At 47.3% G+C, this 17808-nt stretch overlaps 1 protein-coding gene across 1 annotated transcript; it reads left to right on the forward strand.

Moving 5' to 3' along the window:
* Window positions 1–5591: 5591 nt before the first annotated feature.
* On the forward strand, window positions 5592–17593 carry Hbegf (heparin binding EGF like growth factor). Its single transcript, XM_004652429.2, has 6 exons — window positions 5592–5798; window positions 6004–6177; window positions 8998–9175; window positions 14379–14534; window positions 15769–15859; window positions 16198–17593. Exons 1-5 carry the CDS (start codon window positions 5753–5755, stop codon window positions 15839–15841), a joined length of 627 nt encoding a protein of 208 aa, XP_004652486.1. The 5' UTR covers window positions 5592–5752; the 3' UTR covers window positions 15842–15859; window positions 16198–17593.
* The last annotated feature ends 215 nt before the right edge of the window (window positions 17594–17808 follow it).

Raw genomic sequence — 17808 nt, forward strand, 5'->3', positions numbered from 1 at the left:
TCACTATGAGTTCGAGGCCGCCCTGAGACTACATAGTGAATTCCAGGTCAGCCTGGGCTAGAGTGAGACCCTACTTCAAAAAACAAAAACAAAGCAGTGGGCTGGAAAAATGACTCAGTGGCTAAAGGTACTAGTTTGTAAAGCCTAAAGGCCCAGGTTTGATACCCTTCTATCCACATAAAACCACCTGCACAAAGTGGTATATGTGTCTGGAGTTATTTTACAGTGACAGGGGGCCCTGGTGCAGCCCATACTCACTCACTTACTCTTTTTCTCTCTCTGCCAAAAATAAAAACATTTTTTAAAAAGTTGCACCAAGCTAGGCATGGTAACACATACTTTTAATCCCGGCTTTGGGAAGCAGAGGTAGGAGGATTGCTGTGAGTTTTTTTTTTTTTTTTTTTTGTTTTTGTTTTTGTTTTTTATCAAGGTAGGGTCTAGCTCTAGCCCAGACTGACCTGGAATTCATTATGTAGTTTCAGGCTGGCCTCAAACTCATGGCAGTCCTCCTATGTCAGCCTCCACAGTGCTGGGATTAAGAGCATGTGCCACCACACCTGGCATCCTTTTCATTTTTTTTTTCTTTCTTTTTTTAAGGTAGGGTCTCACTCTAGGCCAGACTGATCTGACACTCACTCTGTAGTAACTCAGGCTGGCCTTGAACTCACAGTCATCCTCCTACCTCTGCCTCCTGAGTGCTGTGATTAAGGGCATGCACCACCACACCCAGCTCCTTTTCATTTTTAATATATTCCCTGATGATTCTGATGCACAACCAGGTTTAGGAGAACCAGTCACAGTGGCAAGGAATTATAGATGGTGCCTCTTCAAGACCCTTTTCTCTTGTCACTGTCTTTTGCATTGGTTTATAAAAGCTTTCCACAAATCAAGGACTTAGTGGCTTAGCAGTGAGTCAGCAGCACTGAGTGCCATTGAGCCTGCCTTCCCAGACGCCTGGGAACCCAGTATGGACTGGGAAAACAGGATGCCAGGGGTTCTGTTCTAGATTGCTCCCTTTTGACTCACTGGTGGCAAAAGGCCAGAAGTCTCCAAGCCTTGGTTTGGTCATGCTCAACAGATAGTGGAGAGAAGCAGAATTGCCTATTCAAACTCTATTTCCTTGGGACTGAGTCTGTGGTTATTGACAGCTAGAGCAGAACCCAGAACATGGAGGAATCTCATTTAACTCTGCTTTTCCATTCCCAACTCATTTGATTCTCACAGTGATGGAAAAACAAAACAAAACTCAGTGTCTACATTGTCAAATAATGTCCTCTGTCTTCTGCTTTCAATGCCATTTCATACCCCATCTCTTCTAGCCTTCACGCTATTCCTTAAACGTGCCACGCTTTTTTCTGCCTCCTAGTCTCTGTACTGTTTGCATGATTTGAAATGCTTTGCCACAAGTGATCAAGTCTGTTTCACTCTCCTCATTCAGGCCTCAGCTTACATGGCCCTTGCTAAAGAAAGCTTTGCTAGGTGACTGGAGAGATGGCTGAGCAGTTAAGGTGCTTGCCTTAAAAGCCTAACAGCCAGGGTTTGATTCTCCATTACCCACATAAAGCCAGATGCACAAATGGTGCATGCATCTGGAGCTTGTTTACAGTGGCTGGTGGCCTTGGTGTGCCCATTCCCTCTGTCTCTGTCTTTCTGCTTGCAAATAAATAAAGAAATAGATTTAAAAAAAAATTAAAGAAAGCTTTGTTAATCCATCATCAACTCTGAAGTGTCATCTCAGGCACTGAGACACTACTACAGCATTTTATTTATTTTAGTTTTGTGTGTGTGTGAGGTAGGTGTGCATGGAGGCCAGAGGACAACCTTGGATGTTCATTCCTCAAGAACACTGTTCAGCCAGGTGTGGTGGTATGCACCTTTAATTCCAACACTCAGGAGGCAGAGGTAGAAGAATTGATGTGAGTTCGAAGTCACCCTGAGACTACATAGTGAATTCCAGGTCAGCCTGGACTACAGTAAGACCCTACCTTGAAGAAAACAATAACAAAAAAAGAACACCATTTACTTTCTGTGTGTGTGTGTGTGTGTAAGAGAAAGAGAAAGAGAGAGAGAGAGAGAGAGAGAGAGAGAGAGAGTATATGCATCTCATGTAGCCCAGATTACAGTATATAGCAGAGGATGGCCTTGAATTCTGATCCTCCAGCCTCCACCTCCCAAGTACCAGGATTATAGCTGCACCAGCAGTTTGTACAACAGCATAAAATGGTGCTGGGTATTGAACCTAGGGCTTTGTACATGCTGGCCAAGCCCTCTACAACTAAGCCCCAGCCCACCCTCTCCCTTTGTTGAGACAGGGTCTCTCACTGGCCTAGAGCTTGCGAAGACTAGACTAACTAGGCAGCAAGCTCCAGAGATCTACTTGTCTCTGCCACTTAGTGCTAGGATTACAAGTATGGGCTCCTACACGTGGTTTTGGGATCAAACTCAAGTCTTCATACTTGCACAGCAAGCAGTTTACTGACTGAGCTATTTCCCAACCCACACCATTTTAACTTTCATCTTAGTACTTATAACTACAAAACATTTTTAAGATTTATTTTTATTTATTTATTTATGAGAGAGAGAGGGAGAGAGAGATAGAGAGTGAGTGAGGACGGGCACACCAAGGCCTCTAGCCACTGCAAACAAAACTCCAGTTGCATGTGCTACCATGTGCATCTGGCTTATGAGGGATCTGCAGACTTGAACCTGGGTCCTTAGGCTTCACAGGCAAATGCCTTAAGTGCTAAGCCATCTCTCCAACCCAAAAGAGATGTACTTATTCTGAATATTCAAGGGCAATCAAGAAATAAGACAGACAAGTGAGGAAATACATTCAGAGAAAAGAAATGTGTACAAAACATTTAAAAAAAATTATATATTTGAGAGAGAGAAAGAGGCAGATGGGGGCGGGGGAGTGGATGTGCCAGGGCCTCCAGCCACTGCAGATAAACTCTAGACATGTGTACCAACTTCTGCATCCGGCTTTACATGGGTACTGGGAATCAAACCTGGGTCCTATGGCTTTACCCGCAAGAGTTTTAACCACTAACCCATCTCCCCAGCCCTAAAACATAGTTTTTATTTGTTCACTTACTTAATGTGTTACCTATCAACCCCTACTAAAGACTATAAACCCCATTAGGAATAGGCCTTTGCCTCTTTTGTTAGTGTTGTTTCCCTAGCATCTGAAAAGTATACAGTGTTTCCAGAATAAATGAGGTGATGGGGCTACTCCAGCATAGATTGAGATTCTGAAGACGCAGCCTCATATGGACCAGGTTGGCCTTAAACTTGATACATGGCTGTGGATGACTCCTGATCCTCCTGTCTCCACCTACCAAGTCCATGAACCACCATGCCCAGCTATTTGTTTGCCTTTTTTTCTGAGGGGAGGGTGGTTGGGATTGAACCCAGGGCATTGCACATGCTTGGCAAACACTCTACCACTGAGTTACATTCCCAGCCCATGATATTGTTTTGTTTTATTCTGTTTTGACTTTTGGTCCAAGGACATCTGCAATTCTGAGAAGGGAAGTAACTATCTCAAATCCAGTTCAGACCTTTCATCTTCTTCTTTCCAGGTCCTTCCTGTAAAACCTGGTTAACACACAGACCTGGCAGGGGTGAGGCTCCCAGGTGTGTGATGAAAGCTTGGAGTTGCCGGGTGAATGAGGCTGAGCTGATCTGGAGTGAGAGGCGGAAGGACAGAGCATAGGAAGTGAGAGGCAGGCTGGGACAGGAGAGAGGGTGTGAACAGCAGGTTTGGGAAAGGGAGGTGGGGGTGATTTGGCCATGTGTCAGGTAGTGTTTCCCTCCACCCTCCCCTGAGGAGAACCCTGACCCCTAAGTGGCTTTGGTTTGGAGAAAAAGGTGATCAAGCAGCTGCCGAGGATGAAGGTGTGGCCTGGGTGGTGACCATCCTCTGAGGTCCTAGGCTGGATACCGATCACCAAGAAGAATAATTCCACCGTGGCTCTTGGCCAAATAGGTGACAGGTGAACTTCTGTCTGAAACTAACTTACAACACACAGCGTCAGAGGTGGCCTTGACTCCTGGGAGAATAGGGGTCCCAAATGAAAAAGTGGTCAAGGCTGAATGTCCAAGGATATCAGCAACAGCAATAATAGGTCGTATATATTGAGAATGTATTGTATGACTGACACTGTACTTACTACTATATGTTTATTCTCCCATTTGATCATCAAAGAGCCCTCTGCAAAGAGACATCATTACTATTAATAATTATTCCCATTTGAAAGATGCAGAAACTAAGATTCAATAAAATTTATTAATTTGTCCAAGGTCACACAGCAAGTAGTATAGGCAAGATTCAAATCCAGGTCTGTGGAGAGCAATTGTGCACTATGGAAACCTAGGCCTGGAGAGGATTGTTGGGGCTAACTAAGAGTGGGGAGCCAGATTGATTCCTGAAAAGGTTGGGGTGGGAAGAAGGAAGAGTGGGATAGACTCTGTATAAATAGCAGGCCTGTTTTTATCCCAACATAGCTGAATCAGGCAAGTGCTCTGTCTGGCACAATTTGAGGACTCTGAATGCCAACCCAGACCTGTGTCAAACTCCCTCCCCAGCCCGTCCGTGGGAGCTGAAATACTTACTGAAAGTAAAGTCTTTGGGCCAGGACATGAGCTCCAGCCCACCCCTCTGTAAAAATACACAGGTTGGAAGAGAAACGCACCAATTTCCTGGCACCAGTTGAACATGGCTGGTTTAGTTCCTTGGATCCTTGGGAGGAGGGGTCGTTTCTTATGTTGAGGAAGAAGGTGGTATTCATACTCAAGGAAAAATGGGTTTGTTTCATGATCTGTGTTTCTCTGATCACAGACGCCTGCGAATTATAATGCATGGCTCAGAAATTCTAAAGTAGGCTATATCCCATGGGGAAAAGCAAGGGAAGCCACTCCTAACTTTTTTTTTTTTTGGCTGTTGCTGGATTGGCATTAGTGCTTGCAATTTCAGCTCTGGTCATTTTGGTCTCATGGGCCTTGCTGGCATTCATATATTTACTATTTCAATATTAAATGAATTATTATTTACTGCTTTCTGTGCCGATAGGTAAAAAGAAAAAGGGGGGATTGTTCTGAAACTGAGGGTGACTTGAGCTGAGACCCTGGGCATGGGGCAGGGTCGGCTCAAAGGAGCAGGCCGGGAACTGAGCACACAGTCATCGCTAGGCTCCAGCGCGACAGACAAGGTAGGAACTGGTCTCCGCCACCTGCTGGCCAGCGCCCTACCGACAATCGGGCGGCCTGGGCTCTGGCCTGGTCCCAAAATATGAAAGCGCCGCCCGCCCCTCCCGCCCCCATGCCCGCCGCGCCCGCCGGGTCCGGGGCAGCGCTGCCGGCGCCTCGAGCCGGGCGCACTTCCCGGCGCGGGAGGGGGAGGGGGAGAGGGGGCGGCGCCGGCGGGGCGGGGCGGAGCTCGGGTGCCTCGGGGAGCCTTATTCCCGGCCGCGCGCGGCGAGCGCTCAGTTGGCCGGGGGAGCCGCACGCGGCACGGGGCAGGCGAGCTGACCGAGGTGCCGGGGCTCGGGCGGGCGCGGGGACGCACTGGGAGCTAGCAGGCGCACGTCGGCCGCCCGGAGGCATCTGCGCTCTGGTCCCAGACAGGCTTGCACCCACAGGCGGGCTGCAGGACCCTGCCCGGCGGAATCTCCGCGCGCTCCGGTGCAGGCGCCCGGTGGCCGCCCGCCCCCAAAGTGATTACCGCCTCGCCGTCTCCGCTCAGCCCGGGACCATGAAGCTGCTGCCGTCGGTGGTGCTGAAGCTCTTTCTGGCCTCGGGTAAGCGGGCTGCTGACGTCCGCGAGGTCGCGGGGGATGGGGGCGCGCAGAGCGGGGGGCACGTGGGAAGGTCGCTCGCTGCAGCGCCCCCGGCGCGGGCCACTTGGTGGGGCCCGTGCGCCTCGGGCGGGCGTCGACATCCGTGCGTGGCGGCGCGGGCTCCGGGCGCGGGGGCTGATGCGGCCTCGCTGTCCTTCGCCCACAGTGCTGTCCGTGTTGGTGACCGGCGAGAGCCTGGAGCGCCTTCGGAGGGGTCTCCCGGCCGGAACTAGCAACCCGGACCCTCCCACTGGATCGACCGACCAGCTGCTACCCACGGGAGGTGACCATGCTCGGGAGATCCTGGGCTTGGAAGAGGCCGATCTGGACCTCTTCAGAGGTGAGTGTGGGGGTCACCCGACCCTGCCCGCTGTTGACAATCGAAGAATAAACACAACTGAGAGCCACGCTGTTGACGCCGGCTGGGCTGGGGGCGCGCGAGGTGGGGGTAGTCACAGAGGACCTCAAGGAAAGCTGATGACTTTGATAGGGAGCTGAGGGACCCTGGAACAGAGCTCCTGCTCTTTCCTGTCCTTGGTCTCACCGGCTGGGTTGATACCTTCTACATACTTCGGAGCAAACTGCAAGAGGCAAGTTCTCTGCTGAGGTAAGAGGGATGTTAGGAAGAAGGCAGGCTTGAGATGTTTAGCCTAGAGTCCCTATATGACAAAAAAAAAGGGGGGGGGGTGCAAGTTCTGTCATATGCAATGACTGTTACATATAAAAAGAGATGATAGATGTGGCACAAGCAGCGTTAGTCTCACTCACCCACCTGTCTCTGGTTGGGGAAACTGAGGGGAATGAAGAACTCTTGGCCTCTGTAGGTGAGGGCCAGCATCTCTGGGGTGACTATGAGTGGTGAGCCCCAAGGGACCTACAGGGCTGTTTTGAAATGCTTGGTGTCTGTGAGTATATCTGAAGTTTGGAGACTTCCCACCCACTTGGCTTGTTGAGACTCCAAGGGGAAACAGCCATGTGGGTTCCCTAACTTGTATGTGTGGCTATAGCTGAGTACAGGTACTGGGCAGAGTCCAGAGCCTGCTGGCCTCCCGGCCCCTGGCCACCTGCAGTGATTCTCAGAGGTGGGGCCTGGACTTAAGCTCTGTGCCCCGGAATGACTATATTTGGTTAGAAAGATACCTGTTCCAGCCCCACCTGCTGCTCAAGCTCCCTGTTCCCTTCTCACTCAGAGTTTCTCTTTGGTCTTCTCTTCTTTGGATAGTTCAGTCTGCTCCATACCTGGGCCTGGGCTCCCACACTTCATCTTCTCACTGTGGCCCCTTGGGGTCACCCATGGTCTGCACAGTCTGGATTCTCCTGGCTGTCTTCTAGGCTGGGAAGGGCTGGGCTGGGTTGTGACTCACCCCCCCCCCCCCCACCCACATGGCTGCTCCTCATACCTCTGCAGACCTGACTCACTGCTCCCCATCCTTGGCAGGAGAATGGTTGTCACTCTGCCATTCTTCCCCTCCCCTTTCTGGTTGGCTTGGTTTTTCTGTCTTGTTTTCCTGGGAGTCCTGGTCACTTGGTTCTTCTGACTACCTGTCTTATTTTTTGAAGAGGTCTTGGACTTGATCAGAGAACACAGTTCTAATCCCAGTTCTGCACTACCTTGTACAAGTCACTGCCTTTTGGAATCTTAATGTTTTTGTCTTGAATGGAAAAACTTGACATTCGTTGAAGTCTCCTCCAGCTTGGGGATTCTAGATCTCCACGCTTAATGTACCAAGCTCACTCTTTTGCCAGACATGAATTGTAGCTATAGATAGTGGGCATCTTTTTACTTTTGGGTGCAGAGATGGGAAGGAGAGATGGTGGTGCACATGTTTAATCCTAGCAGAGGTAGGAGGATCACCATGAGTTTGAGGCCAGCCTGGTACTACAGAGTGAGTTCCAGGTTGGTCTGGGCTAGAGTCGAGACCCTGCCTTTAAAAGAGAGGGAGAGAGTAGGAGAGAAGAGAAAGAAAAGAGGCTGAGGCCAGATACCTAGGATAATGGTTATATCCCATAGTCAGTCCCAGCTGGATGTTTGTTAGAGGTTATTTTTCCCCCCAGTGTCTGCAATCTGGAAAAAAGGGGAGAGTCATCATTGTTCCAGTTCTTTCTGGACAGTTTCTTCCTTTTTTTGTTGTTTTTGTTTTGTTTTTTGTTTTTTTGAGGTAGGGTCTCATTTTAGCTCAGGCTGACCTGGAATTCACTATGTAGTCTTAGGGTGGCCTCCAACTCATAGCAATCTTTCTACCTCTGCCTCCCAAGTGTTGGGATTAAAGGTGTGCTCCACCTTGCCCAGCAGTTTCTTCCTTTTTATCTTTCTACTTTGTGTACACATTGTACCCCGAGTTAAAAACAGGACATTTGGGGATCAATTTGAATGGGTCTTTGAGAAAGGTAAGCTGTAAAGGGCATAGGACAGAGTGAATATTTTGTTTGAAGTCAGAAAAGCAAGGCTTTTTACCAGGGACAGCCTGCTTGCTATTTCTTAGCTAGACTTTGCCTCAAACTAGTGGTTTACTGATACCAGTGATAACCCCAGTTGAGAGGCGGATACCAAAGACAGACATTATGCTTATTTTAGAAGCCTCCTGACCCAAAACATACAAGTTCCTTCTCCCAAAGCAATTTTTGTCTGTGACACTTTCTTCCTGCATGTGGATCACTGAGTAAAGTATCAGGAAATGAGACTGACTGAATGCCAGAATAGAAAGGAATTAGATGTAGGGGAGTTAGAGATGGGGGTAATGGTGAAAGGGTTGCGCTGAGGCTGGTAACATTTCCCCGTGAGCTGCAGTTACTCAAGGAGTTAGCATTCTTAGAATGAGGTTCTTAAGATATGAAGTGCCTTCCTCTGGACCCACTGTAACCTCTACTTCTCTGCAAGCTCCCTCTTTCTAGTGGTTCTGCCTTCAGTTCTTGGGAGGCACTGAGCCAAAAGGTTTTGCTAAGCCCTTGACTTCAGGTGGGATCAGTGAGTGCAATCTCAGCGGGTGTGGTGAATCACATGTAATCCCATGTCTCCAGAGGGTAAGGCAGGAGGTTTGGATGTTTGATGACAGCCATTATGAGATCCTTTCTCAAAAAGAAAAGAGGGGTTTGCATGCTCCCAATTGCCTCTTCTGATATTTCCTTAAGGTTTAACAGGGAACCTTTTTCCCCTCTGCAGTTGCTTTCTCCTCCAAGCCACAAGCTCTAGCCACGCCAAGTAAAGAAGAGAATGGGAAAAGAAAGAAGAAAGGCAAGGGATTAGGGAAGAAGAGAGACCCATGTCTTCGGAAATATAAGGATTTCTGCATCCATGGAGAATGCAAATACCTGAAGGAGCTCCGGGCTCCATCATGCATGTGAGTGCCCCGTCCCTAGGAGCAACCCCATTATCCACAGCCTTACATGAGTGTTCCTCATTTTCATTGTTCCTTGAATTCATAATTTCATCCAGTTTCTTTTCAACCTCTGGGCGGAAGTTCAGAGGAAGGGAAATATTTTTAGTCAGTGGAAGTCCCCCCTCTACTACCACCAAAAAGGATGCAATTTCCTGTGGCGTGGGATTGTGACGCTCTTTAATCCTTAGGGACATTTCCTGCTTGCCCAGCAATGAGCATGTGGCTATGTGAGCTGGCACTTGTGAAGACAGGTCCTTTATTCCTGCCTCATGCCCTTCTCTGAAAAGAAGAAGCTGGTAGGAAACATGGCAGAGCAGGTTCCTGGGTAGAGTGGAGGTATGAGGTACCTTTAGTCACATGCCGTGCAGGTATGTGTGTACTTGGGCGTGTGCATGTGAGTGAGCAGGTGTGTGTTGAGTCTAAGGTATGGCAGGACTGCACTGAAAGAACTCATCATAGGGTGAGCTAAAGTCCCTTCTCCCTACTTCCTCACCCTGGTAAAGGCCAGGAGGACGTGGGGAACATGGGGAGGGGTGTTGGCCTTTGGCCAAGAAGGTGGGAGACTTCCTTTGTGCAGGATTAATTTGAAATGGAACCTAACTCAAAGGTGGCATCATTCCTTCCCTGGCAAGGGTGTGGGCAGAGGGGCCATGGGTTCCTTAGCTTCTCGTAGGCCAAACACAGTAAGCAGCCACTTTGGCAACCCCTCAGGGATGACAGCACTGCCATGCCCTCTGGCAGGCATAATGTCACTACTGTGCCTAAGGCCAACACTCCACGTCAGGCTGCAAACATCCCTTCTTCCCTGTGAAGAGAGGCAGACTCTGGGCTGGGGACCTATGACTTAGGATATTTTGGACAGGCTAGAAAACTTATATGCACATTGCCACCCATCTTATAAAAAAAAATCTGGCTGTATGACATCTCTTCTACCTGAGATTGGCACAGATACCTTGGCTTTTATTTTCTTTAATTTTTTTTATTATGAATTTGAGAGAGACAGAGCAGAGCTGCCGTGTATTTGGCAGTTGGCAGACAGACCCATCACTCCCTACTATCTACAGTCAGTGTGTCCTTCTTGTAATACCCTGAATAGAAGCTTGGTACTGGATGGGGTTATTGAAGAGTAGCATAGAGAGTCTCCATCTGTTCTTTCCCTGTGCCCTGGGACAGGACAGGAAATGTTTATGTTAAGTTTATTAAATGGCTTCATTAGCCCAGGGTGGAGAAAGTGACTCTGAGGGTAGTCAAAATGGGCTGGAGCCAGGAGTCTATCTGGGCCACCTTGGCCTAGGGCCTTTTGGTGGATGGATACGGGCTTCCAGTGTTGACTGAGAAACCTTGTAAGGCTGATCTGTCCTGGACAGCAGGACTTCACTGACATGTTAAGCTTAGACCCTGAGGATTCTGTTCAGGCCACCCTCCCACTAGCCCTACTGTAGATAGTTCAAATAAAGTAATCGTGATGACACTGTCTCTTCTTTATCCCAGAGCTTCAGTGTTCACATGTAATATGAGTTAAGCCCAAAGGGCATATTGAACACTCATTTGGAACCAGACACTTAGGGGATGGGGAGGTATGGCCTGGGATTTCCAAAAGCCCTCTCTACTGGATAGGAAGGACTTGCTCTTTCAACTTTAAAAAAGGTGTGTGTGGGGGGGGGGCGGATGGCAGTCAGCAAGTAGGAAGCCATTTGCATGAGATCAACCCTTAAATAAGTGGATGGAAACAGGGTCTCAGGTGCTTTACTCCTAGCGCAGCATGTTCCTCGTGCCTCCAGGCCACGTTGGGTGTTGGCTGTCATCCTTCTTTCCTATATTATAGAGTTGGAACAGGATTTTATAGAGGGCAGCTGTTGCCTAGAGCACCTACAGGCTTTTACTAGCCTGAGAACATAACTAGCTGTCTTGAGACTTCATGTCAGCTTCCCAGGCCGACTTTTCATGGGGTGGATTCTGTGACTGCTCTGGTCACCTCCTGTCTCAAGCACTTGGTACTGGATAGGAAGGAACAAAGAAGCTCCTGGTTTGGGGCAGTGTGTGACATCTTTGCACCTCCATCTAGGGCTCTTTTTTGTGGCTCCTCCTTCCTTCCAGACCCAAAAACCACCAGCCAGGGTGTGTCCAGGCTGCTGTGGTGAACTTGAGGCTAACTGGCCCTCTACAGCCACCATGAACAGGAAAACCTTTCTGTGTCACCAGCCAAAAGTTGCCCTCAAACAGCATTTCCTGGGGCTCCCGAATGACGGCTCACCCAGAAATTGGCTGCAGAGTTTCCTGTGGCTGGAGGAAATCTGGGGACATTTGGGCTGAGAAAGACTCAGAGCTGGAAGAGAAGCCTGGGGCCACAATGACCAGATACTGGGCTCCCTTCTCTTGGTGCCACCTGACTTGAACATTCTCTGAGATGCGGGTCTCTGGTGGTCTTGATAACTCACACATGTAGGAGCTTTTATTTTTTTTTAACTACGTACTTTTATCCATTATATTTCCTTTGTTTTTTGTTTGTTTGTTTGTTTTCCTTCAAGGTAGGATCTCACTCTAGCCTAGGCTGACCTAGAATTCACTATGCAGTCTCAGGTTGGCCTCGAACTCCTCCTACCTTATCTCCAGAATGCTGGAATTAAAGGCGAGTGCCACCACACCTGGCTTCCTTTATTGTTGTTATGATGCTCAAGTAAGGTAGGCATTTGTTATCTGTGACTTGACATGAAGAAACCAAAGCTTAGAAAAGTAACATGACTTGCCCCAAATCACCTGGCTAGAAATAGCCGAACCAGTCTGGAAACTCTTGTATTCTGAGTCTCTACTAACAAATGGTGACCCCTCCACCTTCTAGGGCAGAAGTGGAGAGATTAGTGTGTAAGCTGTCACTGTATTCGAGAGGGTTCTTTCTTCTGTTATAATTCATGTTCTGAAATGGGTCACAATAGGGAGGAGAACTGTGTCCTAGTTTGATGGATGTGGGTGCTGGCTCCAGGCAAGACACATGATCTTGCCCCCACACAGGGATGTTTGGAATGTATTCAACACCCCCCCTTCTTCCCTGGGGAAGCCAGCATCAGCTGTAAAAGAAGGAGGAGGTGGGTAATATTAGCATGTTTACATTATTATCCTTTTGACTCAGGATGAAGGTGGAAGGATTATGTAACTGAATTGCAGGACTCTGAGGCCAAACTTTATTTCTATCATCTGAGTAACTACCTGTGGGGTTTGAATGATGGGTTGGCAGTGCAAAACAGACAACTTCAGCTCAGAAGCCCCGTGATAGCCTAGTTTCTGACGTCACCCAGACTGTTGGGTTGAATCCTGGCTCTACCACTCTGTAGCTTTTTAACTTTGGCATGTTACTTAGCAGAAGTTAAGCCTTGGTTTCTTCATGTTCAAAGTGGGGACAGTAAGTAACTTCCATTTTACAGAGAATGTTTGATCTTACAGGCTAAATGAAATGAAAATGTCCTGAGTACAAACCCCAGCACCAAATAAAATTAAATGAAATAGTCCTTGTGAAATAGTTAGTCCAGAGTATTTGGCTCATGGTATAACTATATTTCTTTGTTTAAAAACTATTTTATTTATTTATTTGAGAGAGAGAGACTCCAGATGCATGTACCACCTTGTACATATGGCTTATTAAACCTGGGTCTTCAGGCTTCACCTTAACCACTAAGCCATCTCTCTAGCCCTATAACTATATTTCTATTAAAGCTACGGATAACAAATAATAATAACTACAATACAGTAAGATCAGACAGCCTATCAGGAAGGCTTTCTTAAGGTTGCCTTTGCCTGCATTGTTCAGAGTAGAAAGAATAAATTTGGAATCTGTTAAAAGTGGCTTCTAGTCTTGGCCTTGCTGCTTCGTAGTTGTGAAACTTGACAAATCACTTACCCTCTTTGACCCTTAATCTCTGTGCACAAGTGATTTTCCAGGGATATTCCTGAGAGTTTCCTCTATATCCTAGAAGGTTGGCTGTCTTTTTTTTTCTTTGTTTTCCTACTCTGAGTCATAGTAATCATGAGCGCATGAAAGAGACTGGAGAAGGAATGTGTACTGCCCCATGAGTATGGGGGGCCTGACCTATATTTATGTTACCAAAGTGGTTTCTTGGAGTATCCAGCAGGAATTAGGAATTAGGAGAGGTACAGGCCAGTCCTGGGTAGGGGGCAGGGATGCATTTACCCTGCCTGGCCCCTCTGTCATTACTTGGTCTGCTCCTTGGAGCCTCCCTGGGTCCTGTCAACAGAAAGAAGGGATTCATCTTTGCTCTAAAGCATTCAGAATAGAAGGCCAAGTCCTCGATGCTTCCTTACTTAAAGCAGTTGCTGGCCTAATGCCCATGGCTGGTGGATGAGCAGTTGTGGGGAGTGAGTGGGTAAAGTCAGAGAGCCCGTGCCTGTGCTTCTGCCCTGTTGTGTGACCTTGGGAAGCCACTCCATGCTTCTGTAGAATGGGGCTCCATCTACATCAAAGGATATCAGAGGTGCTCGGACAAAGGAAAGGATGTGAATGTGTTTCTTCAGCAGTCTTCCTAAAAGCTTCAAGGAAATGCTTTGTGTTAAAGAGGCAGTTGTCACATGGTTTGCTTCTTGAGTGAGAAGAGCCAAGGGATTGTTTCTGACATTCCTCATGCCCTGACAGGGCAGCTGGGCAGGAAGATGTTAGCTTGGTTTGTTTGTTTTGTCCTGTGATGAAGGAGGCCTGAGAGCCCAGTGTTCAGAAGCCAAAGGCTGTAGTTCAGCTCCTGGGTTGGGAGCTGGGAGTTAAATGAAGGAAACTTGAGAAAAATGATTCCTGGCAAAGGAACAGGACCTATTAATAGGCTGAGCAGTGGTGGGGAGGAACTGCATGCTAGAAGCATTGATGGGCAAGGCTGGGTTTATTTCTGGGTCAGAATGTGAGGGGCCTCACTAGAGGGAGTGACACGGAATCCCCTCAACTCAGCCCACCAGCCCTTATTCCCAAGTCCCCTATGTGGCTTAAGCAGAACGCCTTAATACCGGTAATAAATCAGGTCCACATGGAATAAATCTACAATGAGGCTTTCAACTCCTCCCTCTCTTTTGCCCTGCCTGGAGCAGGACTCTGGGGCCCCAGAACGAGAGAGAGAATGGAAGAACAAGAGAACAGGAACTAACCATATCTCTCTTCTCATTGTTATAGCTGCCACCCAGGCTACCATGGAGAGAGGTGTCATGGGCTGAGCCTGCCGGTGGAGAACCGCCTATATACATACGACCATACTACTATTCTGGCTGTGGTGGCTGTGGTGCTGTCTTCTGTGTGTCTGCTTGTCATAGTGGGCCTTCTCATGTTTCGGTAAGTGTTGCAGAACCTTGATGCTGGTTCTGCAAATTGCTCCTCTTCTTCCTCGTGGGATTTATAGCTAAAATCCCTTATCATACCTGTAAACCCTGGACTAGTTCTTGGGTGCAGGTTTTACAGGTTTGGCATGGCATGAACCCAGGGCGACACTTGTTGGACCATAGCAGCTTCTTCCTCACAGAGGTTCATTTCCTATCTCTGTGGTCCAGTGACTCACTAGTGAAGACAGCTCTTCATGCCTTTCTTTCTCTTGCCTCTGTACTTTGGCATTTGTGTGTGGTTGGGTAGTGAAGTCATGGGCAGTGCTATTGATAGGAGTGGGATTGGAATCCTGCTAATTCCAAGTACATTGTAGGTTGGGAGAGATCTACCAAGTATTGGGTGCATTTTCAAGCAGTGCAACTCATTCATTGTAATTATAAGCAACATAATCTTTCAGTGATTGTACTCTATGTCCACATAAGAATGTTGTGAGGATTGAATAATTAAGGTGAGGCCAGGCGTGGTAGTGCACACCTTTAGTCCCAGAACTTGGCAGACAAAGGTAGGAGAATCCCCATGATTTCAAGGCCATTTGAAAGATTACATAGTGAATTCCAAATCAGCCTGTGTTAGAGTGAGACCCTACCTCGAAAAACCAAAATATTATTATTATTATTATTATTATTATTATTATTATTATTATTATTGTGAAAAACCAGGCATAGTGAAATATTCTTCTAGGTTAGTGCTTGGGAGTTAGAAACAGGGTTAGGATTAGCCAAGGCTCTCTAGGGCATTGTAGGTCATCGTGAGCTCTGAGCTCCTGCCCCCAAAAAGACAAAAGGAAGAACAGAAAAAAAGGAAGGGAAGGAAGAAGGTTGTAAGGGAGGAAATGAAGGAAAGAAAGAAAAAGAGTGAGCCTGGTATGGAAGTGCACACCTTTCATCTCAGCATTGGGGAGGCTGAGGTAGTATTACCATGAGTTCAGGGCCAGCCTGAGTGACAGAGTGAGTTCCAGGTCAGCCTGGGCTACAATGAAACCCTAATTCAAAAAAAGAAAAAAAAAAAAAAAAAAAAGAGCGAGAGAGACAGAAAGTCTGTATAAACCTGCTTATAAAGGCAGACATGCCTCAGAACAGCTGAGTTCTGACCAGAGATCTGTGAGGCTGCCATAACCAGTGGTCTGCTGTGGGACCTGCCCTTTATCATAGCAGGCAGGGCTGCTCACAAACCTTATCTTCCTCAGGTACCATAGGCGAGGAGGTTATGATGTGGAAAATGAAGAGAAAGTGAAGTTGGGCATGACTAATTCCCACTGAGAGGGACTTGTGCTCAAGGTAATGGTCATCCTTTGTCCTGGGCAGCACTGAGGGGTCAAAGCATGGATGGGTCTTGGGTCCGATTTCTTCTCTTGGTTAGGGATTACAGGGGCACACTACTACTGAGAGTCAGTGTTCCACTGCAAAATTGTTTTCAAAGACCATTGGTGAGACATCTCCAGTTAGGGTACAGGGTAAGATAAGAAAGACAGATGACAGGCCAGGTTCTCCCCTCTCCTCCTTTTATTCCTCCTTCTCCTTCCAGTTGCTCTTCCCATTTCATAAGGTCTCCTAAGAGACTCTCAAGACCTCTTTAGTCTGGTCCCAGCCTCAAATACCTTTCTCTTGTGCTTTAGGAACCTATGGGGGAATGGCTACCTCTGAGAAGACACCAGTTTATTTAAAGTTCTGCAGAGAGAAAGGACTTGACAACTAGCCATGAAGACTTCTTTGTTCCCAGTGCTGTCTTGACTGGGTCTCCTGAAACTGCATTGCAAAAATACTGGAGCTTCAAGTGCCAAACACAATATATCCAATGGGATCTGGATCAGAAGAAAGCAGAGCCCTTTGGGCCCTTCTGATTCCCTTCTACCAAAAACTCACTTCTCTCGTCAGCTCACTTAAACATTTGTCTTCTGGACTAAAATGCTAGCTAAATTCTATATGCTCCAGTATCTTTGACTGAAAAAGAGGAAGAGGAGAGAACAAAAGAAAGATATATAGACTGGATAAAAGCAACAGAATTGAGGATCCATGTACTCACGTAGCCATGAAGGGATCTGCTGTTTGGACGCTCCAGTGCTGGATTTGATGAGCTAACTGTGAAATACCACAAGCCCAAGACTCTGGTTTTTGGGACTTCTACCCAGAGGGAAAAAAATAACAACTATTTTTTGTTTTTGTTATTTGTTTGTAAAATGCCTCTTAAATTATATATTTATTTTATTGTATGTATGTTAATTTATTTAGTTTTTAACAATCTAACAATAATATTTCAAGTGCCTAGACTGTTACTTTGGCAATGTCTTGGCCCTCCTCTTTGCATCCTCACTATCTGGCTCAGTGCCACACTCCCATGCTACAAATCTGAGGTGGCTCTGTGATCCATCTGTAGTAATTTATTGTCTGTCTACATTTCAGAAGATGTCCCAGGAACTCTGTTCCATGGGGAATGTGAGCTCGCTCTGGATACAGGGGTTCACTCGGACAGAGCCATTCTGTAGTTGGATTGCAGTCTTGCCTAGGCGGTTTTGTCCACTGTTTGTGTTTTGAAAGCCCAAGGTGCTGATGTCAAGTGTAACAGATATTGGTGTTTCCCCTGTCCTCTCCCAGCCAATCTCAGAAGAGGTTGGGCCACCATGCTTGCAGCTTTCCTGCACCCTTACTTATCCTGTCCCAGCGTGGGAACACACCCTCCCTTGTGTCAAGACATTTCTCTTACTCCTGCCATTCTCCTGGTGCTACTCCATGCAGGGGTCAATGCAACAGGACAGTCTGAAGGGATTAGTGAAGAAAAGGCTGAGGAGGAACAGGGAACGGTAGATTTGACTGTTCTTGGTAACTGACTGATTAATTGCCAATTGCAGGTAGGTTTGGGGTGGCCACACCCGTCTTACCAAAACTTCAGAGGTATGTTGTCATGGTCCCTTCTGGAAGTGTCTGGTGCCATATCTGAACTGTTACAACCTGTATTTCCAAAATTGATTCATATTTATACTTTGCAATCCAAATAAAGGTAACCCTTACTCCCTAGTCTGCTTGTTTTCACTGGGAACTGGTTCAGCAGAGGTACTTTCTAGGCTGTCTTGGTGTTAGGCATACTTATGTTCACTTCCTAGTATCCCCAACAATTCCATGGTGGAGGTAATAATAGTGTCTCATTTTCCCAAAAGAGGAAACTGAGTATCAGTCAGGTTCTGTAACTTGTCTGAGGATACACAGAGTTGGGACTAGTAGTCTGATTCCAG

The sequence above is a fragment of the Jaculus jaculus genome, chromosome 13, assembly GCF_020740685.1.
Source record: "Jaculus jaculus isolate mJacJac1 chromosome 13, mJacJac1.mat.Y.cur, whole genome shotgun sequence".
Classification (NCBI taxonomy): domain Eukaryota; kingdom Metazoa; phylum Chordata; class Mammalia; order Rodentia; family Dipodidae; genus Jaculus; species Jaculus jaculus.